Genomic DNA, 25,480 nt, shown 5'->3' with positions numbered 1-25,480 from the left:
CCCCCGCTTGAGTGACACGCTCCAAACCACGCCCCGAGCGGACGAACTTCTCGGTCTTTCGCTCTCTGTGTGTGTGTGTGTGTGTGTGTGTGTGTGCGTCTTAACGCGGACATGCACGGATGTTCTTGGCGCCACATCCCGATAGCTCTTATAAATATTAGTACGGCAGCACGCGCAGGTCTGAAGATAGCCTACATCAGCGTCGTGTTGCAGAGCAGTAAATATCCACTCACTCACACAAATATGCACACGCACAAATTCAGTACACCTTCACATAGCCCCCGCGGGTGAGAAGCAGTAACCACTTGCACCGATATATTAGAGTAATACAGATCAATAAACTCATGTGTAATTGCCTACAATGTGTATCTTAATTAAACGGCTTTGAGATAATATAGCTCATACGTGTAAGAAGCGTTTGCTTTATTTGTTTGTATACTAAATAGCCTATTAGTAACAGACATAGGACTAGATTGGAGGGCCCCGAAGTCTATATTCTGGAAACCAATGAGCGAAGCAGATTCCTGCGCTCTCCATCTGTTCTGACCCGACAGCTAGTCACACTAACCGCCCCCTTGGTTCTGGGGCGCTTTTCCCGTGAGAAAACAGTCAGAACGTCAACCGTGTAACCGACTTGTCACATTCCCTCCCCCTGACAGCTTCAGAAATGTAACACATTTAGGGAAATATCAACATGTACCACCTCCACACACACACACACACACACACACACACACACACACACACACACACACACACACACACACACAGACACACACACACACAGACACACACACACACACACACACACACACAATTATATTTTATTATCTCTAACTCTATAGAAAGGTTTTAAACATGTAAAATAAATATATAGTCTGTGATCTATTATGGCTACAAACACATTTTAACATAATTATAACACCATTTTTATTTTATTTATCCTATATTTAACTAGGCAAGTCAGTTAAGAACAAATTCTTATTTACAATGACGGCCTGCCGGGGAACAGTGGGTTAACTGCCTTGTTTAGGGGCAGAACGACAGATTTTTACCTTTTACCAGGGATTTGATCTTGCAACCTTTCAGTTACTAGTCCAACGCTCTAACTGCTAGGCTACCTTATAAACATATAGCACACTATAAACACTCTATAGCACACTATAAACACTCTATAGCACACTATAAACACTCTATAACACACTAACTAAAGTCAGAGATGCCTGAAGACTAGAGCTGCTCAAAGGCTGTAATCAGAGTCCTAAATGTAGTCCAGATGTAGAAGTATAACATCAGCAGTTGTTGCTTTAGAGACACCAAGCCTCAAAGCCCCAAAGAGCAGCAGTCCAGACGTAGAAGTATAAGATCAGCAGTTGTTGCTTTAGAGGCACCCAGCCTCAAAACCCCAAAGAGCAGCAGTCCAGACGTAGAAGTATAAGATCAGCAGTTGTTACTTTAGAGACACCCAGCCTCAAAACCCCAAAGAGCAGCAGTCCAGATGTAGAAGTATAAGATCAGCAGTTGTTGCTTTAGAGACACCCAGCCTCAAAACCCCAAAGAGCAGCAGTCCAGATGTAGAAGTATAAGATCAGCAGTTGTTGCTTTAGAGACACCCAGCCTCAAAACCCCAAAGAGCAGCAGTCCAGATGTAGAAGTATAACATCAGCAGTTTTTGCTCTTTACATTGTAGGCTGTACTTGACTTGGCAGCTTAAAGCATACAAGTAAACAGAATCTCTATAGACCCTGGTCAAAAGTAGTGCACTACCTAGGGTGCAATTTGGGAATGGAGCCTAAACCTACTTTAAGAGGAGTGACTGACTGGTCTGATGTGACCTTTGACCCACCGAGTCCTCCAACATCTTAAATAGTTACACACCACGACCCCTGACCTGGCCCACGGAGTACACACACACACACACACACAGACGCATACATACTTGCACAGAGCGAGAGAGAGACACACACGCACAGAGGGAGAGACACACACGCACAGAGAGACACAAACACACACACACAGAGACGCATACATACTTGCACAGAGAGAGAGAGAGACACACACAAGCACAGAGAGACGCGCACAGAGAGACAGACAGACACACACACACACACACACACACACACACACACACACACACACACACACACACACACACACACACACACACACACACACACACACACACACACAAACACACAGATCTCCTGTTATCCGTGCTGTCACCTGGCTCTTCTCAAACACCCTGACAGACAGAACGCTTCGGCTGTCCACAGAACCTTCTAGAATGGAACACACATTCCTTCCTCCCCCTCCCTCTCTCCTTCCTTCTCAACTCCCCCCTTCCTTCCCGCTTGTGAGCACACTTCTCTGTTGGGCACACACACCCCCACACTCTCGCATCTCTCTGAGGATTTCAACATTTGCCAATTTTAGGGTTTGAAAATAAACTGACACAAACCTAACAAAAAAGTAATAACATGGAGTTCTGAAGAATCAACTTCAAGTTTTACATTTTGTAGACTTTCAAAACATTCTTGATTGGAGCTGAAATCGGGGTCCAGTGTTCTGTTGTAACCCTGGTGATTTAGATATAAAGCCTCTAGTGAATCAGTGTTCTGTTGGAACCCTGGTGATTTAGATATAAAGCCTCTTGTGAATCAGTGTTCTGTTGTAACCCTGGTGGTTTAGATTTAAAGCCTCGAGTGAATCAGAGGAATCAGTGTTCTGTTGTAACCCTGGTGATTTAGATATAAAGCCTCGAGTGAATCAGAGGAATCAGTGTTCTGTTGTAAACCTGGTGGTTTAGATTTAAAGCCTCTAGTGAATCAGTGTTCTGTTGTAACCCTGGTGATTTAAATATAAAGCCTCTAGCGAATCAGAGGAATCAGTGTTATGTTGTAACCCTGGTGATTTAGATAGAAAGCCTCTAGTGAATCAGAGGAATCAGTGTTCTGTTGGAACCCTGGTGATTTAGATATAAAGCCTCTAGTGAATCAGTGTTCTGTTGTAACCCTGGTGATTTAGATAGAAAGCCTCTTGTGAATCAGTGTTCTGTTGTAACCCTGGTGATTTAGATAGAAAGCCTCTAGTGAATCAGTGTTCTGTTGTAAACCTGGTGATTTAGATAGAAAGCCTCTAATGAATCAGTGTTCTGTTGTAACCCTGGTGATTTAGATATAAAGCCTCTAGTGAATCAGTGTTCTGTTGTAACCCTGGTGATTTAGATATAAAGCCTCTTGTGAATCAGTGTTCTGTTGTAACCCTGGTGATTTAGATAGAAAGCCTCTAGTGAATCAGTGTTCTGTTGTAAACCTGGTGATTTAGATTTAAAGCCTCTTGTGAATCAGTGTTCTGTTGTAACCCTGGTGATTTAGATAGAAAGCCTCTAGTGAATCAGTGTTCTGTTGTAACCCTGGTGATTTAGATTTAAAGCCTCTTGTGAATCAGTGTTCTGTTGTAACCCTGGTGATTTAGATAGAAAGCCTCTAGTGAATCAGTGTTCTGTTGTAAACCTGGTGATTTAGATATAAAGCCTCTAGTGAATCAGTGTTCTGTTGTAACCCTGGTGATTTAGATATAAAGCCTCTAGTGAATCAGTGTTCTGTTGTAACCCTGGTGATTTAGATATAAAGCCTCTAGTGAATCAGAGGAATCAGTGTTCTGCTCCAGTCAGAATGTAAACAGTCCACGGGGAGAGAGTGGACAGGTCAGGGAGGGTGTGTGTGTTGGGGGTTAGACGTGGAAACCATGTGTTAATTAACTGGAAGTGCTAGTTTTCTCCAGCTCTGTACTGGGCTCAGCTAGCCTGTCACTATGGTAACCATGAGAGAGGTTTCCCAGGTTACACACCATCTTTTTTTGATTTTGTGTGAGTTTCTCCCTACCTTTTGAGGAGAACAGAAAATACAGGGAGCGTTACTTTAAATCGCTCTGTGATTGGCTTCTACCCACCTATTTGTTTTACCACTATATCACTACCCAGAATCCCATGTGTAGCTAGCTGTGGTCAGAGTTCCAGGAGGTTTCTGTTGAAATACCATAGCATTGGTGTTGGTGGTAAGGTTTGTTTACCTTTGAACAGTGAAACTCAAGAGCTCTGTATGGGAAAACGAATGCCCTTACTGGCCATGGTGTGTGTGTGTAGTGTGTGTGTGTTGTGTGTGTGTGTAGTGTGTGTGTCAGAGCATAGTACTCTAAAATACATCATTGTTCCTGAGGTTTTTATAGGAGACTTGTGGAAAGAAAAACAAATATGAGAGTGTGTGTGTATAGTGTGTGTGTGTATAGTGTGTGTGTGTGTATAGTGTGTGTGTGTATGTGTATAGTGTGTGTGTATAGTGTGTGTGTGTGTGTGTGTGTGTGTGTGTATAGTGTATAGTGTATAGTGTGTGTATAGTGTATAGAGTATAGTGTGTGTGTGTGTGTGTATAGTGAATACTGTGTGTATAGTGTGTGTATAGTGTATAGTGTGTGTATAGTGTATAGTGCATAGTGTATAGTGTATAGTGTGTGTGTGTGTGAGAGACTGGACAGCACAACATATTTCTGGAAAGTCGGAAGACATGATTGGAAACGTTTGTATTTGTGATTTATCTCCACGATCAACATGGACATGCTGCCACACATATTACACTAACTAGACAGCAGGCAGGCGCACACCAGATGACTGTCATAGTCCATCTATCCTTCTCAGCATCCAACCCTCAAACACTCAATCACCATCTACCAGAACCCCCCCCCCCCGCCCTCTGTCTCTCCATCCCATCGTCTCTACATCTCAGAGTGTTAGTTGAAGTGGTAGTAGTCCACTCCTTCTTCAAGATGGAGAGACTTCAGGTTTTCCTCAAACACTCCTCCGGTCATGTCCTGGGAGAACGAAATGACAGAACATGAAAAGAGTCAGAGTGAGGAGGAGATGCTGGTCATCGCTCTAATTATCACCAACGCCCATGGTCAGTCTCATACTTCCTGTCTGTAGGTGAGGTCACTTCCTGTTTTGCGTTATCTCTGGCATCTGATTGGTCAACAGTGAAAGAGATAAGGACCAGGGCTGGGGCCAAATCCAATTCATTTCCATGTCAATTCAGAAAGTAAACCGAATTAAATTCCAGATGTTCATTGAACATTGAATTTAAATGGAATTAAACCCAATCCTGTACTTGTAACATATGGGTGTGTTTAACAATTAATAGTGTGATTGGCTCCAGGTGTGTGTGTCTGCTGAATATGTTTGTGTGTGTGTGTGTGTGCGTCTGCTGAATATGTTTGTGTGTGTGTGTGTGTGTGTGTGTGCGTCTGCTGAATATGTTTGTGTGTGTGTGTGTGTGTATGTTTGTGTGTGTGTGCGTGTGTGTCTGCTGAATATGTGTGTGTGTGTGTGTGTGTCTGCTGAATGTGTGTGTGTGTCTGCTGAATGTGTGTGTGTGTGTGTGTGTGTGTGTGTGTGTGTGTGTGTGTGTGTGTGTGTGTGTGTGTGTGTGTGTGTGTGTGTGAGAGATTGAGTCCAGGTCCCAGTGTCCTCTGACTGAATAATCACTGATTCCCATAATTGGCCAATTAGAAGCTCTGGGAGGCAGGGCCAGTTGATTAGCTGTCTGCAGCTCATAATTAGATAAACACAACATTAACTGTCTATCTGCCTGGGCTGGCCAACAGAGTATGTGTGTGTGTGTGTGTGTTTTCTAAACCCAGAGGCAATTCAAATCCCCAGTAAAAGGATCACCAAATAACTTTTAGGAAGGCTTTATAACTGTTGAATATATTTATATTACACCCTGTCTGGTTGTTATATATTTATATTAGACCCTGTCTGGTTGTTATATATTTATATTAGACCCTGTCTGGTTGTTATATATTTATATTATACCCTGTCTGGTTGTTATATATTTATATTACACCCTGTCTGGTTGTTATATATTTATATTACACCCTGTCTGGTTGTTATATATTTATATTACACCCTGTCTGGTTGTTATATATTTATATTACACCCTGTCTGGTTGTTATATATTTATATTAGACCCTGTCTGGTTGTTACTAAGGCTTTATAACTGTTGAATATATTTATATTATACCCTGTCTGGTTGTTATGTATTTATATTATACCCTGTCTGGTTGTTATATATTTATATTAAACCCTGTCTGGTTGTTATATATTTATATTGTACCCTGTCTGGTTGTTATATATTTATATTATACTCTGTCTGGTTGTTATATATTTATATTAGACCCTGTCTGGTTGTTATATATTTATATTACACCCTGTCTGGTTGTTATATATTTATATTAGACCCTGTCTGGTTGTTACTAAGGCTTTATAACTGTTGAATATATTTATATTATACCCTGTCTGGTTGTTATATATTTATATTAGACCCTGTCTGGTTGTTATATATTTATATTAGACCCTGTCTGGTTGTTATATATTTATATTAGACCCTGTCTGGTTGTTATATATTTATATTACACCCTGTCTGGTTGTTATATATTTATATTACACCCTGTCTGGTTGTTACTAAGGCTTTATAACTGTTGAATATATTTATATTATACCCTGTCTGGTTGTTATATATTTATATTAGACCCTGTCTGGTTGTTATATATTTATATTAGACCCTGTCTGGTTGTTATATATTTATATTAGACCCTGTCTGGTTGTTATATATTTATATTATACCCTGTCTGGTTGTTACTAAGGCTTTATAACTGTTGAATATATTTATATTACACCCTGTCTGGTTGTTACTAAGGCTTTATAACTGTTGAATATATTTATATTACACCCTGTCTGGTTGTTATATATTTATATTACACCCTGTCTGGTTGTTATATATTTATATTAAACCCTGTCTGGTTGTTATATATTTATATTAGACCCTGTCTGGTTGTTATATATTTATATTATACCCTGTCTGGTTGTTATATATTTATATTAGACCCTGTCTGGTTGTTATATATTTATATTATACCCTGTCTGGTTGTTATATATTTATATTAGACCCTGTCTGGTTGTTATATATTTATATTACACCCTGTCTGGTTGTTATATATTTATATTACACCCTGTCTGGTTGTTATATATTTATATTATACCCTGTCTGGTTGTTATATATTTATATTAGACCCTGTCTGGTTGTTATATATTTATATTACACCCTGTCTGGTTGTTATATATTTATATTACACCCTGTCTGGTTGTTATATAGTTATATTATACCCTGTCTGGTTGTTATATATTTATATTACACCCTGTCTGGTTGTTATATATATATATATATTATACCCTGTCTGGTTGTTATATATTTATATTAGACCCTGTCTGGTTGTTATATATTTATATTATACCCTGTCTGGTTGTTATATATTTATATTACACCCTGTCTGGTTGTTATATATTTATATTACACCCTGTCTGGTTGTTATATAGTTATATTATACCCTGTCTGGTTGTTATATATTTATGTTACACCCTGTCTGGTTGTTATATATTTATATTACACCCTGTCTGGTTGTTATATATTTATATTACACCCTGTCTGGTTGTTATATATTTATATTACACCCTGTCTGGTTGTTATATATTTATATTACACCCTGTCTGGTTGTTATATATTTATATTACACCCTGTCTGGTTGTTATATATTTATATTACACCCTGTCTGGTTGTTATATATTTATATTAGACCCTGTCTGGTTGTTACTAAGGCTTTATAACTGTTGAATATATTTATATTATACCCTGTCTGGTTGTTATGTATTTATATTATACCCTGTCTGGTTGTTATATATTTATATTAAACCCTGTCTGGTTGTTATATATTTATATTGTACCCTGTCTGGTTGTTATATATTTATATTATACTCTGTCTGGTTGTTATATATTTATATTAGACCCTGTCTGGTTGTTATATATTTATATTACACCCTGTCTGGTTGTTATATATTTATATTAGACCCTGTCTGGTTGTTACTAAGGCTTTATAACTGTTGAATATATTTATATTATACCCTGTCTGGTTGTTATATATTTATATTAGACCCTGTCTGGTTGTTATATATTTATATTAGACCCTGTCTGGTTGTTATATATTTATATTAGACCCTGTCTGGTTGTTATATATTTATATTACACCCTGTCTGGTTGTTATATATTTATATTACACCCTGTCTGGTTGTTACTAAGGCTTTATAACTGTTGAATATATTTATATTATACCCTGTCTGGTTGTTATATATTTATATTAGACCCTGTCTGGTTGTTATATATTTATATTAGACCCTGTCTGGTTGTTATATATTTATATTAGACCCTGTCTGGTTGTTATATATTTATATTATACCCTGTCTGGTTGTTACTAAGGCTTTATAACTGTTGAATATATTTATATTACACCCTGTCTGGTTGTTACTAAGGCTTTATAACTGTTGAATATATTTATATTACACCCTGTCTGGTTGTTATATATTTATATTACACCCTGTCTGGTTGTTATATATTTATATTAAACCCTGTCTGGTTGTTATATATTTATATTAGACCCTGTCTGGTTGTTATATATTTATATTATACCCTGTCTGGTTGTTATATATTTATATTAGACCCTGTCTGGTTGTTATATATTTATATTATACCCTGTCTGGTTGTTATATATTTATATTAGACCCTGTCTGGTTGTTATATATTTATATTACACCCTGTCTGGTTGTTATATATTTATATTACACCCTGTCTGGTTGTTATATATTTATATTATACCCTGTCTGGTTGTTATATATTTATATTAGACCCTGTCTGGTTGTTATATATTTATATTACACCCTGTCTGGTTGTTATATATTTATATTACACCCTGTCTGGTTGTTATATAGTTATATTATACCCTGTCTGGTTGTTATATATTTATATTACACCCTGTCTGGTTGTTATATATATATATATATTATACCCTGTCTGGTTGTTATATATTTATATTAGACCCTGTCTGGTTGTTATATATTTATATTATACCCTGTCTGGTTGTTATATATTTATATTACACCCTGTCTGGTTGTTATATATTTATATTACACCCTGTCTGGTTGTTATATAGTTATATTATACCCTGTCTGGTTGTTATATATTTATGTTACACCCTGTCTGGTTGTTATATATTTATATTACACCCTGTCTGGTTGTTATATATTTATATTACACCCTGTCTGGTTGTTATATATTTATATTACACCCTGTCTGGTTGTTATATATTTATATTACACCCTGTCTGGTTGTTATATATTTATATTACACCCTGTCTGGTTGTTATATATTTATATTACACCCTGTCTGGTTGTTATATATTTATATTAGACCCTGTCTGGTTGTTACTAAGGCTTTATAACTGTTGAATATATTTATATTATACCCTGTCTGGTTGTTATGTATTTATATTATACCCTGTCTGGTTGTTATATATTTATATTAAACCCTGTCTGGTTGTTATATATTTATATTGTACCCTGTCTGGTTGTTATATATTTATATTATACTCTGTCTGGTTGTTATATATTTATATTAGACCCTGTCTGGTTGTTATATATTTATATTACACCCTGTCTGGTTGTTATATATTTATATTAGACCCTGTCTGGTTGTTACTAAGGCTTTATAACTGTTGAATATATTTATATTATACCCTGTCTGGTTGTTATATATTTATATTAGACCCTGTCTGGTTGTTATATATTTATATTAGACCCTGTCTGGTTGTTATATATTTATATTAGACCCTGTCTGGTTGTTATATATTTATATTACACCCTGTCTGGTTGTTATATATTTATATTAGACCCTGTCTGGTTGTTACTAAGGCTTTATAACTGTTGAATATATTTATATTATACCCTGTCTGGTTGTTATATATTTATATTAGACCCTGTCTGGTTGTTATATATTTATATTAGACCCTGTCTGGTTGTTATATATTTATATTAGACCCTGTCTGGTTGTTATATATTTATATTATACCCTGTCTGGTTGTTACTAAGGCTTTATAACTGTTGAATATATTTATATTACACCCTGTCTGGTTGTTACTAAGGCTTTATAACTGTTGAATATATTTATATTACACCCTGTCTGGTTGTTATATATTTATATTACACCCTGTCTGGTTGTTATATATTTATATTAAACCCTGTCTGGTTGTTATATATTTATATTATACCCTGTCTGGTTGTTATATATTTATATTATACCCTGTCTGGTTGTTATATATTTATATTAGACCCTGTCTGGTTGTTATATATTTATATTATACCCTGTCTGGTTGTTATATATTTATATTAGACCCTGTCTGGTTGTTATATATTTATATTACACCCTGTCTGGTTGTTATATATTTATATTACACCCTGTCTGGTTGTTATATATTTATATTAGACCCTGTCTGGTTGTTATATATTTATATTAGACCCTGTCTGGTTGTTATATATTTATATTAAACCCTGTCTGGTTGTTATATATATATATTATACCCTGTCTGGTTGTTATATAGTTATATTATACCCTGTCTGGTTGTTATATATTTATATTACACCCTGTCTGGTTGTTATATATATATATTATACCCTGTCTGGTTGTTATATATTTATATTAGACCCTGTCTGGTTGTTATATATTTATATTAGACCCTGTCTGGTTGTTATATATTTATATTATACCCTGTCTGGTTGTTATATATTTATATTACACCCTGTCTGGTTGTTATATATTTATATTACACCCTGTCTGGTTGTTATATATTTATATTACACCCTGTCTGGTTGTTATATAGTTATATTAGACCCTGTCTGGTTGTTATATATTTATATTAGACCCTGTCTGGTTGTTACTAAGGCTTTATAACTGTTATGTATATATATTATACCCTGTCTGGTTGTTATATATTTATATTATACCCTGTCTGGTTGTTATATAGTTATATTATACCCTGTCTGGTTGTTATATATTTATATTAAACCCTGTCTGGTTGTTATATATTTATATTACACCCTGTCTGGTTGTTATATATTTATATTAGACCCTGTCTGGTTGTTATATATATATATTATACCCTGTCTGGTTGTTATATATTTATATTATACCCTGTCTGGTTGTTATATATTTATATTATACCCTGTCTGGTTGTTATATATTTATATTACACCCTGTCTGGTTGTTATATAGTTATATTATACCCTGTCTGGTTGTTATATAGTTATATTAGACCCTGTCTGGTTGTTATATATTTATATTAGACCCTGTCTGGTTGTTACTAAGGCTTTATAACTGTTATATATATATTATACCCTGTCTGGTTGTTATATATTTATATTAGACCCTGTCTGGTTGTTATATATTTATATTACACCCTGTCTGGTTGTTATATATTTATATTAGACCCTGTCTGGTTGTTATATATTTATATTATACCCTGTCTGGTTGTTATATATTTATATTACACCCTGCCTGGTTGTTATATATTTATATTAGACCCTGTCTGGTTGTTATATAGTTATATTATACCCTGTCTGGTTGTTATATATTTATATTATACCCTGTCTGGTTGTTATATATTTATATTATACCCTGTCTGGTTGTTATATATTTATATTAGACCCTGTCTGGTTGTTATATATTTATATTACACCCTGTCTGGTTGTTATATATTTATATTATACCCTGTCTGGTTGTTATATATTTATATTATACGCTGTCTGGTTGTTATATATTTATATTAGACCCTGTCTGGTTGTTATATATTTATATTATACCCTGTCTGGTTGTTATATATTTATATTACACCCTGTCTGGTTGTTATATTATACCCTGTCTGGTTGTTATATATTTATATTACACCCTGTCTGGTTGTTATATTATACCCTGTCTGGTTGTTATATATTTATATTATACCCTGTCTGGTTGTTATATATTTATATTATACCCTGTTTGGTTGTTATATATTTATATTACACCCTGTCTGGTTGTTATATATTTATATTATACCCTGTCTGGTTGTTATATATTTATATTATACACTGTCTGGTTGTTACTGAGGCTTTATAACTGTTATATAGTTATTGAGGCAAAACGCTGGTTAAAGAGGGTGTGAGTGAAGGTGAGCGCCAAAGTATCAGTGAGGTTCATGGTAAAAAAGATTGTGCTGCAGTCAAAGATCAGCAGGCTGTGTGTGTGTACGTGTATGTGTGTGTGTACGTGTGTTTGTGTACGCGTGTGTGTGCGTGCATGTGTGTGCGTGTACGTGTGTGTGTGTGTACATGTGTGTGTGTGTGTGTACGTGTGTGTGTGTGTACGTGTGTGTGTGTGTGTGTACGTGTGTGTGTGCCAGGGCACACGCCCTAGCTCATTATACCATTAGCAGAGATTACCGACCTGGCGGAGATACAATCTGGAACAACGAACAACAGGACACACAGACGCACACACACTTTCTCTACTCACCAGCTTGACACAGATGATGTAGGGTGGAGAGGCATCTCTGTAGTGCAGTACAGGGATCTGAGGCTTGGGCCTCTCCTGGGAGGAAGACAGGAGGAACAATGAGGAGAGGAAAAGGACACATAATAACATGGTTATGACTTCTCCTTCTATGGTAGCTTAGCTCCAGGATCTGACATCTATGGTAGCTTAGCTCCAGGATCTGATCTGACATCTATGGTAGTTTGGCTCCAGAGTGTTGTGGTATCTATGTTAGCTTAGCTCCAGGATCTGACATCTATGGTAGCTCCAGGATCTGATCTGACATCTATGGTAGCTTAGCTCCAGGATCTGATCTGACATCTATGGTAGCTTAGCTCCAGGATCTGATCTGACATCTATGGTAGCTTAGCTCCAGGATCTGATCTGACATCTATGGTAGCTTAGCTCCAGGATCTGATCTGACATCTATGGTAGCTTAGCTCCAGGATCTGATCAGACATCTATGGTAGCTTAGCTCCAGGATCTGATCTGACATCTATGGTAGTTTGGCTCCAGAGTGTTGTGGTATCTATGTTAGCTTAGCTCCAGGATCTGATCTGACATCTATGGTAGCTTAGCTCCAGGATCTGATCTGACATCTATGGTAGTTTGGCTCCAGAGTGTTGTGGTATCTATGTTAGCTTAGCTCCAGGATCTGATCTGACATCTATGGTAGTTTAGCTCCAGGATCTGATCTGACATCTATGGTAGCTTAGCTCCAGGATCTGATCTGACATCTATGGTAGCTTAGCTCCAGGATCTGATCTGACATCTATGGTAGCTTAGCTCCAGGATCTGATCAGACATCTATGGTAGCTTAGCTCCAGGATCTGATCTGACATCTATGGTAGTTTGGCTCCAGAGTGTTGTGGTATCTATGTTAGCTTAGCTCCAGGATCTGATCTGACATCTATGGTAGCTTAGCTCCAGGATCTGATCTGACATCTATGGTAGCTTAGCTCCAGGATCTGATCAGACATCTATGGTAGCTTAGCTCCAGGATCTGATCTGACATCTATGGTAGTTTGGCTCCAGAGTGTTGTGGTATCTATGTTAGCTTAGCTCCAGGATCTGATCTGACATCTATGGTAGCTTAGCTCCAGGATCTGATCTGACATCTATGGTAGTTTGGCTCCAGAGTGTTGTGGTATCTATGTTAGCTTAGCTCCAGGATCTGATCTGACATCTATGGTAGCTTAGCTCCAGGATCTGATCTGACATCTATGGTAGTTTGGCTCCAGAGTGTTGTGGTATCTATGTTAGCTTAGCTCCAGGATCTGATCTGACATCTATGGTAGCTTAGCTCCAGGATCTGATCTGACATCTATGGTAGTTTGGCTCCAGAGTGTTGTGGTATCTATGTTAGCTTAGCTCCAGGATCTGATCTGACATCTATGGTAGCTTAGCTCCAGGATCTGATCTGACATCTATGGTAGTTTGGCTCCAGAGTGTTGTGGTATCTATGGTAGCTTAGCTCCAGGATCTGATCTGACATCTATGGTAGTTTGGTTCTAGAGTGTTGTGGTATCTATGGTAGTTTGGCTCCAGAGTGTATCTGATCTGACATCTATGGTAGTTTGGTTCTAGAGTGTTGTGGTATCTATGGTTCTAGAGTGTTGTGGTATCTATGGTAGTTTGGCTCCAGAGTGTTGTGGTTTCTATGGTAGTTTGGCTCCAGAGTGTTGTGGTATCTATGGTAGTTTGGCTCCAGAGTGTTGTGGTATCGATGGTAGTTTGGCTCCAGAGTGTTGTGGTATCGATGGTAGTTTGGCTCCAGAGTGTTGTGGTATCTATGGTAGCTTGGTTCTAGAGTGTTGTGGTATCTATGGTAGTTTGGCTCCAGGATCTGATCTGACATCTATGGTAGTTTGGTTCTAGAGTGTTGTGGTATCTATGGTAGTTTGGTTCTAGAGTGTTGTGGTATCTATGGTAGCTTAGCTCCAGGATCTGATCTGACATCTATGGTAGTTTGGTTCTAGAGTGTTGTGGTATCTATGGTAGTTTGGCTCCAGGATCTGATCTGACATCTATGGTAGTTTGGCTCCAGAGTGTTGTGGTATCTATGGTAGTTTGGTTCTAGAGTGTTGTGGTATCTATGGTAGTTTGGCTCCAGAGTGTTGTGGTATCGATGGTAGTTTGGCTCCAGAGTGTTGTGGTATCTATGGTAGCTTGGTTCTAGAGTGTTGTGGTATCTATGGTAGTTTGGCTCCAGGATCTGATCTGACATCTATGGTAGTTTGGCTCCAGAGTGTTGTGGTATCTATGGTAGTTTGGTTCTAGAGTGTTGTGGTATCTATGGTAGTTTGGCTCCAGAGTGTTGTGGTATCTATGGTAGTTTGGCTCCAGAGTGTTGTGGTATCTATGGTAGTTTGGTTCTAGAGTGTTGTGGTATCTATGGTAGTTTGGCTCCAGAGTGTTGTGGTATCTATGGTAGTTTGGCTCCAGAGTGTTGTGGTATCTATGGTAGTTTGGCTCCAGAGTGTTGTGGTATCTATGGTAGTTTGGTTCTAGAGTGTTGTGGTATCTATGGTAGTTTGGCTCCAGAGTGTTGTGGTATCTATGGTAGTTTGGCTCCAGAGTGTTGTGGTATCTATGGTAGTTTGGTTCTAGAGTGTTGTGGTATCTATGGTTCTAGAGTGTTGTGGTATCTATGGTAGTTTGGCTCCAGAGTGTTGTGGTATCTATGGTAGTTTGGCTCCAGAGTGTTGTGGTATCGATGGTAGTTTGGCTCCAGAGTGTTGTGGTATTGTTACGTTCCCCAGTTTGTGTTATAGTTTGTTTATTTGCATGTGTTTATTTCAGGAAATGGCCTCCTGAAATCCCTCAAGCAGCTGATTGGTCGACTCCATGGCTAATTGGAGAGCTGACCCCGCCCCCTCGTCAAGACACAGCTGTCTCCAGTTACACATTCATTCTGAAGCTATATAAAAGCCAGTGTTCTGTTCAGGAGGTCATTGCTGGGAGGTCATTGCAGAGAGATTGAATGTGATAGAGAATCATTGCTGAGAGAGGAGGCTGATGGCTGTGGATAATTTAAGTTAGTTGTTGGTAGCAGTTGATATGTTCAGTGAGTTTGTTGCTCAGATAGAGCTTATTTGATGTCCTTTGTTTCTTAGTTTGCTTGAGAAAGTATTTGTTCTCCTGTTTCATTTGTTCCCAGGGGGGAAGGGGAAGGCACCTAGGGAGTGCTTAGGCAAGAGGCCTGCGGGCATACATACAGTGCCTTGCGAAAGTATTCGGCCCCCTTGAACTTTGCGACCTTTTGCCACATTTCAGGCTTCAAACATAAAGAGATAAAACTGTATTTTTTTGTGAAGAATCAACAACAAGTGGGACACAATCATGAAGTGGAACGACATTTATTGGATATTTCAAACTTTTTTAACAAATCAAAAACTGAAAAATTGGCCGTGCAAAATTATTCAGCCCCTTTACTTTCAGTGCAGCAAACTCGCTCCAGAAGTTCAGTGAGGATCTCTGAATGATCCAATGTTGACCTAAATGACTAATGATGATAAATACAATCCACCTGTGTGTAATCAAGTCTCCGTATAAATGCACCTGCACTGTGATAGTCTCAGAGGTCCGTTAAAAGCGCAGAGAGCATCATGAAGAACAAGGAACACACCAGGCAGGTCCGAGACACTGTTGTGAAGAAGTTTAAAGCCGGATTTGGATACAAAAAGATTTCCCAAGCTTTAAACATCCCAAGGAGCACTGTGCAAGCGATAATATTGAAATGGAAGGAGTATCAGACCACTGCAAATCTACCAAGACCTGGCCGTCCCTCTAAACTTTCAGCTCATACAAGGAGAAGACTGATCAGAGATGCAGCCAAGAGGCCCATGATCACTCTGGATGAACTGCAGAGATCTACAGCTGAGGTGGGAGACTCTGTCCATAGGACAACAATCAGTCGTATATTGCACAAATCTGGCCTTTATGGAAGAGTGGCAAGAAGAAAGCAATTTCTTAAAGATATCCATAAAAAGTGTTGTTTAAAGTTTGCCACAAGCCACCTGGGAGACAAACCAAACATGTGGAAGAAGGTGCTCTGATCAGATGAAACCAAAATTGAACTTTTTGGCAACAATGCAAAACGTTATGTTTGGCGTAAAAGCAACACAGCTCATCACCCTGAACACACCATCTCCACTGTCAAACATGGTGGTGGCAGCATCATGGTTTGGGCCTGCTTGTCTTCAGCAGGGACAGGGAAGATGGTTAAAATTGATGGGAAGATGGATGGAGCCAAATACAGGACCATTCTGGAAGAAAACCTGACGGAGTCTGCAAAAGACCTGAGATTGGGACCGAGATTTGTCTTCCAACAAGACAATGATCCAAAACATAAAGCAAAATCTACAATGGAATGGTTCAAAAATAAACATATCCAGGTGTTAGAATGGCGAAGTCAAAGTCCAGACCTGAATCCAATCGAGAATCTGCTCTCCATCCAACCTCACTGAGCTCGAGCTGTTATGCAAGGAGGAATGGGAAAGAATTTCAGTCTCTCGATGTGCAAAACTGATAGAGACATACCCCAAGCGACTTACAGCTGTAATCGCAGCAAAAGGTGGCGCTACAAAGTATTAACTTAAGGGGGCTGAATAATTTTGCACGCCCAATTTTTCAGTTTTTGACTGTTAAAAAAGTTTGAAATATCCAATAAATGTCGTTCCACTTCATGATTGTGTCCCACTTGTTGTTGATTCTTCACAAAAAAATACAGTTTTATATCTTTATGTTTGAAGCCTGAAATGTGGCAAAAGGTCGCAAAGTTCAAGGGGGCAGAATACTTTCGCAAGGCACTGTATACCCGTAGCATATTCACTGTCTAGGCACAATAGGTAAGACCTGGATGGACCACCCCCTGTATTTTGGTTAGGGCACCAGGTGGTGCTAAATTAGGTAAGTAGTGGGCAGGTTAGATAGGAGAGGGGGGGCTTTGAGATTTACTTTCTTTGCTTTGGTTCCGTCCAGCCCCTTTTCCCCATATTACCGTGTGAAGGAATAAAGTCCTGGTAAACGGTACCACATTCTGTCTGTTGTCATCCTTACTCACGCCTACAGTCCATACCTCTTTCACTTCACAGAGAGTTGAATTGTAGCAGGGGGTTGCGTTCCCTCTTCATAGAGGCGTGCGTAACAGGTATCTATGGTAGTTTGGTTTTAGAGTGTTGTGGTATCTATGGTTCTAGAGTGTTGTGGTATCTATGGTTCTAGAGTGTAGGGTCTCACCTTGGACTCCTCATAGGTGTAGAAGCCTTTCTTGATCTTATTCACATCCACGTCGCAGAACGCTCGAACCTGAGCAACACACACACACACACCGCTGTTTGTAAATGTATGTACACACACTATTAAGGTCAACATCTGTCGTTCTGCCCCTGAGCAAGGCAGTGAAACCCACTGTTCCCCGGGTGCTGAAGACGTGATGTCGATTAAGGCAGCCCCCCACACCTGGTGTATCAGTCAGTGTAACAGTAGATTGTGATCCACGACCCATTATGACCAGTTGGGACCAGCTGGCTCCTCCTACAGCTCCATGTTGTCATGACAGATCAGAGGACACAGCTCCATGTTGTCATGACGGATCAGAGGACACAGGATAAACAGCTCCATGTTGTCATGACGGATCAGAGGACACAGGATAAACAGCTCCATGTTGTCATGACGGATCAGAGGACACAGCTCCATGTTGTCATGACGGATCAGAGGACAGGATAAACAGCTCCATGTTGTCATGACGGATCAGAGGACACAGGATAAACAGCTCTGTGTTGTCATGATGGATCAGAGGACACAGGATAAACAGCTCCGTGTTGTCATGATGGATCAGAGGACACAGGATAAACAGCTCTGTGTTGTCATGACGGATCAGAGGACAGCTCCATGTTGTCATGACGGATCAGAGGACAGGATAAACAGCTCCGTGTTGTCATGATGGATCAGAGGACACAGCTCCATGTTGTCATGATGGATCAGAGGACACAAGATAAACAGCTCCATGTTGTCATGACGGATCAGAGGACACAAACAAGATAAACAGCTCCATTTTGTCATGATGGATCAGAGGACAGCTCCATGTTGTCATGACGGATCAGAGGACACAGCTCCATGTTGTCATGACGGATCAGAGGACACAAGATAAACAGCTCCATGTTGTCATGACGGATCAGAGGACACAGCTCCATGTTGTCATGACGGATCAGAGGACACAGCTCCATGTTGTCATGACGGATCAGAGGACACAGCTCCATGTTGTCATGACGGATCAGAGGACACAGCTCCATGTTGTCATGACGGATCAGAGGACACAGCTCCATGTTGTCATGACGGATCAGAGGACACAGCTCCATGTTGTCATGACGGATCAGAGGACACAGCTCCATGTTGTCATGACGGATCAGAGGAAACAGCTCCATGTTGTCATGATGGATCAGAGGACAGGATAAACAGCTCTGTGTTGTCATGACGGATCAGAGGACAGCTCCATGTTGTCATGACGGATCAGAGGACACGAGATAAACAGCTCTGTGTTGTCATGACGGATCAGAGGACACGAGATAAACAGCTCCATGTTGTCATGACGGATCAGAGGACACAAGATAAACAGCTCCATGTTGTCATGACGGATCAGAGGACAGGATAAACAGCTCCATGTTGTCATGATGGATCAGAGGACACAGCTCCATGTTGTCATGACGGATCAGAGGACACAGCTCCATGTTGTCATGACGGATCAGAGGACAGGATAAACAGCTCCATGTTGTCATGACGGATCAGAGGACACAGCTCCGTGTTGTCATGACGGATCAGAGGACAGGATAAACAGCTCTGTGTTGTCATGACGGATCAGAGGACAGCTCCATGTTGTCATGACGGATCAGAGGACACAGGATAAACAGCTCTGTGTTGTCATGACGGATCAGAGGACAGCTCCATGTTGTCATGACGGATCAGAGGACACAGGATAAACAGCTCTGTGTTGTCATGATGGATCAGAAGACAGCTCCATGTTGTCATGACGGATCAGAGGACACAGCTCCGTGTTGTCATGACGGATCAGAGGACACAGCTCCATGTTGTCATGATGGATCAGAGGACAGGATAAACAGCTCCATGTTGTCATGACGGATCAGAGGACACAGCTCCATGTTGTCATGACGGATCAGAGGACAGCTCCATGTTGTCATGACGGATCAGAGGACACAGGATAAACAGCTCTGTGTTGTCATGATGGATCAGAGGACAGCTCCATGTTGTCATGACGGATCAGAGGACACAGCTCCGTGTTGTCATGACGGATCAGAGGACACAGCTCCATGTTGTCATGATGGATCAGAGGACACAGAATAAAGGATCATTGAACCTACAAACAGATCTAAGGTCAGCACTGTGTTCTGGGGAGGAGGGTCACCTGATCCTACCAATCAGAGAGTACTGACTGTGGAAGATGCAACCTAATTGGCTATTGAGTTTTGTTAACCTCTCCTGATTGGCTAGCAAGTGTTGCATAACCTTTTGCCATTGGCTGTTGAAAAGGTACATACCTTCTTCTGATTGAAGGAACTGAGGCAGCGGTATAGTTTCCGGCCCTGTTTCCCAGCATTCCATATGGTGAAGGATTCCCATTGGTTGATAACTCTCTCCTGGAGGAAGGCCACACGGAGGTTCCAAATGGTTTCCCTGGAGACCGGAGGACAGAGGAGGAGTTAGACATGGACCACACACACACACACACACACACACCTAGAACAACAGCCTGATAGTTATCATATGGAGACATTAGTGAGCTCTTCCTCTGATGTGATGGTTTGACTAAAACACCGGGCCTACATGACAAACAACCCTAATCCACCACCATAAACCATGGTTCTAGTCAAACACACACACACGCACATATTCACACACACACACATCAATTAAACACATACACACACATACACACACACCAAATACACTGTGCATGGGTGGTCCCCATATTGCTTCCTTTAGCAGTTTCACTGATGCTTTGATTTAGGGGGACCTAGATTAACACATAGAAATATATACACGCAGTGTGGACACACACACACACACACACACACACACACACACACACACGATATGTACTCGTAGAGGGATTGACTCAGAAGTGTGACGTGTCTGGAGAGTTAAGATGGTAGAAAAGAGAGACGGAGAGAGAAGTTAAGTGAGAGATAACAGAAGGAGCTGGAAATAAGACTGATAGACAAATAGAAAGAGAAAGGAGAGGGAGGAGAGAGGGAAGAGAGAGGGAGGAGAGAGGGAAGAGAGGGAGGAGAGAGGGAAGAGAGAGGGAGGAGAGAGGGAAGAGAGAGGGAAGAGAGAGGGAGGAGAGAGGGAGGAGAGAGGGAAGAGAGGGAGGAGAGAGGGAAGAGAGAGGGAAGAGAGAGGGAGGAGAGAGGGAAGAGAGAGGGAGGAGAGAGGGAATAGAGAGGGAGGAGAGAGGGAGGAGAGAGGGAAGAGAGGGAGGAGAGAGGGAGGAGAGAGGGAAGAGAGGGAAGAGAGAGGGAGGAGAGAGAGGGAAGAGAGGGAAGAGAGAGGAGGAGAGAGGGAAGAGAGAGAAGAGAGGGAGGAGAGAGGGAAGAGAGAGGGATGGGAGAGGGAGGAGAGAGGGAAGAGAGGGAGGAGAGAGAGGGAGGAGAGAGGGAAGAGAGGGAGGGAGAGAGGGAAGAGAGAGGGAAGAGAGAGGGAAGAGAGAGGGAGGAGAGGGAGGAGAGAGGGAGGAGAGAGAGGGAGGAGAGAGGGAAGAGAGAGGGAAGGAGAGGGGGAGAGAGGGAGGAGAGAGAGGAAGAGAGAGGGAAGAGAGAGGAAGAGAGAGGGAAAGAGAGGGGAGGAGAGAGGGAAGAGAGAGGGAGGAGAGAGGGGGAAGAGAGGGAAGAGAGGGGAGAGAGAGGGAGGAGAGAGGGAAGAGAGAGGGAAGAGAGAGAGGGAGGAGAGAGAGGGAAGAGAGAGGATGGGAGAGGGAGGAGAGAGGGAAGAGAGGGAGGAGAGAGGGAGGAGAGAGGGAAGAGAGGGAGGAGAGAGGGAAGAGAGAGGGAGGAGAGAGGGAGGAGAGAGGGAAGAGAGAGGGAAGAGAGAGGGAGGAGAGAGGGAAGAGAGAGGGAGGAGAGAGGGAAGAGAGAGGGAAGAGAGGGAGGAGAGAGGGAGGAGAGACGGAGAGAAGTTAAGTGAGAGATAATAGAAGGAGCTGGAAATAAGACTAATAGACAAATAGAAAGAGAAAGGAGAGGGAGGAGAGAGGGAAGAGAGAGGGAGGAGAGAGGGAGGAGAGAGGGAAGAGAGAGGGAGGAGAGAGGGAGGAGAGAGGGAGGAGAGAGGGAGGAGAGAGGGATGGGAGAGGGAGGAGAGAGGGAAGAGAGGGAGGAGAGAGGGAAGAGAGAGGGAAGAGAGAGGGAAGAGAGAGGGAAGAGAGGGAGGAGAGAGGGAGGAGAGAGGGAGGAGAGAGGGAAGAGAGAGGGAAGAGAGAGGAAGAGAGGGAGGAGAGGGGAGGAGAGAGGGAGGAGAGAGGGAAGAGAGAGGGAAGAGAGAGGGAGGAGAGAGGGAGGAGAGAGGGAAGAGAGAGGGATGGGAGAGGGAGGAGAGAGGGAAGAGAGGGAGGAGAGAGGGAGGAGAGAGGGAAGAGAGGGAGAAGAGAGAGGGAGGAGAGAGGGAGGAGAGAGGGAGGAGAGAGGGAAGAGAGAGGGAAGAGAGAGGGAAGAGAGAGGGAAGAGAGAGGGAAGAGAGAGGGAAGAGAGGGAGGAGAGAGGGAGGAGAGAGGGAAGAGAGAGGGAAGAGAGAGGGAGGAGAGAGGGAGAGAGAGAGGGAGGAGAGAGGGAGGAGAGAGGGAAGAGAGAGGGAGAGAGAGGGGAAGAGAGAGGGAGGGAGAGAGGGGGAGAGAGGGAGGAGAGAGGGAAGAGAGAGGGAAGAGAGAGGGAAGAGAGAGGGAGGAGAGAGGGAAGAGAGAGGGAGGAGAGAGGGAAGAGAGAGGGAAGAGAGGGAAGAGAGAGGGAGGAGAGAGGGAAGAGAGAGGGAAGAGAGAGGGAGGAGAGAGGGAAGAGAGAGGGATGGGAGAGGGAGGAGAGAGGGGAAGAGAGGGAGGAGAGAGGGAGGAGAGAGAGGGAAGAGAGGGAGGAGAGGGGAAGAGAGGGAGGAGAGAGGGAGGAGAGAGGGAAGAGAGAGGGAGGGAGAGAGAGGGAAGAGAGAGGGAGGGAGAGAGGGAAGAGAGAGGGAAGAGAGAGAGGAGGAGAGAGGGAGGAGAGACGGAGAGAAGTTAAGTGAGAGATAATAGAAGGAGCTGGAAATAAGACTAATAGACAAATAGAAAGAGAAAGGAGAGGGAGGGAGAGGGAAGAGAGAGGGAGGAGAGAGGGAGGAGAGAGGGAAGAGAGAGGGAGGAGAGAGGGAGGAGAGAGGGAGGAGAGAGGGATGGGAGAGGGAGGAGAGAGGGAAGAGAGGGAGGAGAGAGGGAAGAGAGAGGGAAGAGAGAGGGAAGAGAGAGGGAAGAGAGAGGGAAGAGAGAGGGAAGAGAGAGGGAGGAGAGAGGGAAGAGAGAGGGATGGGAGAGGGAGGAGAGAGGGAAGAGAGAGGGAGGAGAGAGGGAGGAGAGAGGGAGGAGAGAGGGAGGAGAGAGGGAAGAGAGAGGGAGGAGAGAGGGAGAAGAGAGGGAGGAGAGACGGAGAGAAGTTAAGTGAGAGATAACAGAAGGAGCTGGAAATAAGACTAATAGACAAATAGAAAGAGAAAGGAGAGGGAGGAGAGAGGGAAGAGAGAGGGAGGAGAGAGGGAAGAGAGAGGGAGGAGAGAGGGAAGAGAGAGGGAGGAGAGAGGGAGGAGAGGGAGGAGAGAGGGAAGTGAGAGGGAGGAGAGAGGGAGGAGAGAGGGAAGAGAGAGGGAGGAGAGAGGGAGGAGAGAGGGAAGAGAGAGGGAGGAGAGAGGGAAGAGAGAGGGAGGAGAGAGGGAAGAGAGGGAGGAGAGAGGGAAGAGAGAGGGAGGAGAGAGGGAAGAGAGAGGGAGGAGAGAGGGAAGAGAGAGGGAGGAGAGAGGCAGGAGAGAGGGAAGAGAGAGGGAAGGGAGAGGGAGGAGAGAGGGAGGAGAGAGGGAGGAGAGAGGGAGGAGAGAGGGAAGAGAGAGGGAAGAGAGAGGGAAGAGAGAGGGAGGAGAGAGGGAGGAGAGAGGGAAGAGAGAGGGAGGAGAGAGGGAAGAGAGAGGGAAGAGAGGGGGAAGAGAGAGGGAAGAGAGAGGGAAGAGAGAGGGAAGAGAGAGGGAGAAGAGAGGGAGGAGAGACGGAGAGAAGTTAAGTGAGAGATAACAGAAGGAGCTGGAAATAAGACTAATAGACAAATAGAAAGAGAAAGGAGAGGGAGGAGAGAGGGAAGAGAGAGGGAGGAGAGAGGGAAGAGAGGGAGGAGAGAGGGAAGAGAGAGGGAGGAGAGAGGGAGGAGAGAGGGAAGAGAGAGGGAAGAGAGAGGGAAGAGAGAGGGAAGAGAGAGGGAGGAGAGAGGGAGGAGATAGGGAGGAGAGAGGGGAAGAGAGAGGGAGGAGAGAGGGAGGAGAGAGGGAAGAGAGGGAAGAGAGAGGGAGGAGAGAGGGAGGAGAGAGGGAGGAGAGAGGGAGGAGAGAGGGAGGAGAGAGGGAAGAGAGAGGGAGGAGAGAGGGAAGAGAGAGGGAAGAGAGAGGGAAGAGAGAGGGTAGAGAGAGGGAGAAGAGAGGGAAGAGAGACGGAGAGAAGTTAAGTGAGAGATAACAGAAGGAGCTGGAAATAAGACTAATAGACAAATAGAAAGAGAAAGGAGAGGGAGGAGAGGGAAGAGAGAGGGGAGGAGAGAGGGAAGAGAGGGAGGAGAGAGGGGAAGAGGAGGAGAGAGGGAGGAGAGAGGGAAGAGAGAGGGGAAGAGAGAGGGAAGAGAGAGGGAGGAGAGAGGGAAGAGAGAGGGAGGGAGAGAGGGAAGAGAGGAGGGAGAGAGGGAGGGAGAGAGGGAAGAGAGGGAAGGAGAGGGAGGAGAGAGGGAAGAGAGGGAGGAGAGAGGGAGGGGAGGGAGGGAAGAGAGGTGGGATGGGGAGAGGGAGGAGAGAGGGAAGAGAGGGAGGAGAGAGGGAAGAGAGAGGGAGGAGAGAGGGAGGAGAGAGGGAGGAGAGAGGAAGAGACAGGGAAGAGAGAGGGAAGAGAGAGGAGAGAGAGGGAGGAGAGAGGGAGGAGAGACGGAGAGAAGTTAAGGTGAGAGATAACAGAAGGAGCTGGAAATAAGACTAATAGACAAATCGAAAAGAGAAAGGAGAGGGAGGAGAGAGGGAGGAGAGAGGGAGGAGAGAGGGAAGAGAGGGGGAAGAGAGAGGAGGAGAGAGGGAAGAGAGAGGGAAGAGAGAGGAGGAGAGGGAAGAGAGAGGGATGGGAGAGGGAGGAGAGAGGGAAGAGAGGGAGGAGAGAGGGAAGAGAGGGAGGAGAGAGGGAGGAGAGAGGGAAGAGAGAGGGAAGAGAGAGGAAGAGAGGGAAGAGAGAGGGAAGAGAGAGGGAAGAGAGAGGGAGGGAGAGACGGGAGAGAAGTTAAGTGAGAGATAACAGAAGGAGCTGGAAATAAGACTAATAGACAAATAGAAAGAGAAAGGGAGAGGGAGGAGAGAGGGAAGAGAGAGGGAGGAGAGAGGGAAGAGAGGGAGGAGAGAGGGAAGAGAGAGGAGGAGAGAGGGAGGAGAGAGGGAAGAGAGAGGGAGGAGAGAGGGAAGAGAGAGAGAGAGAGGGAGAGAGGGAGGAGAGAGGGAGAGAGAGGGAAGAGAGAGGGAAGAGAGAGGGAAGGAGAGGGAGAGAGAGGGAAGAGAGAGAGAGAGAGGGAGAGAGGGAGGAGAGAGGGAGAGAGAGAGGGAAGAGAGAGGGAAGAGAGAGGGAGGAGAGAGGGAAGAGAGAGGGAGAGAGAGAGAGGGAGGAGAGAGAGGGAAGAGAGAGGGAAGAGAGAGGGAGGAGAGAGGGAAGAGAGGGAGGA

The 25,480-nt window shown here is 42.9% G+C and overlaps 1 protein-coding gene across 1 annotated transcript; it reads right to left on the bottom strand.

The window, feature by feature from the left end:
* Positions 1-4,746: 4,746 nt before the first annotated feature.
* On the bottom strand, positions 4,747-20,189 carry LOC135530187 (queuosine-tRNA galactosyltransferase-like; the record flags this gene model as incomplete). The annotated part of the gene is made up of 4 exons (XM_064958558.1): positions 4,747-4,866; positions 12,480-12,554; positions 17,739-17,807; positions 20,054-20,189. Coding segments are annotated over 4 exons (361 nt in total), but the record flags the coding sequence as incomplete, so codon positions are not given.
* Between the last annotated feature and the right edge of the window lie 5,291 nt (positions 20,190-25,480).

Source organism: Oncorhynchus masou, unplaced genomic scaffold, assembly GCF_036934945.1.
Source record: "Oncorhynchus masou masou isolate Uvic2021 unplaced genomic scaffold, UVic_Omas_1.1 unplaced_scaffold_1285, whole genome shotgun sequence".
Classification (NCBI taxonomy): Eukaryota; Metazoa; Chordata; class Actinopteri; order Salmoniformes; family Salmonidae; genus Oncorhynchus; species Oncorhynchus masou.
The sequence above is the reverse complement of the archived record's forward strand: the minus strand, read 5'-3'. Positions and strand labels throughout refer to the sequence as shown.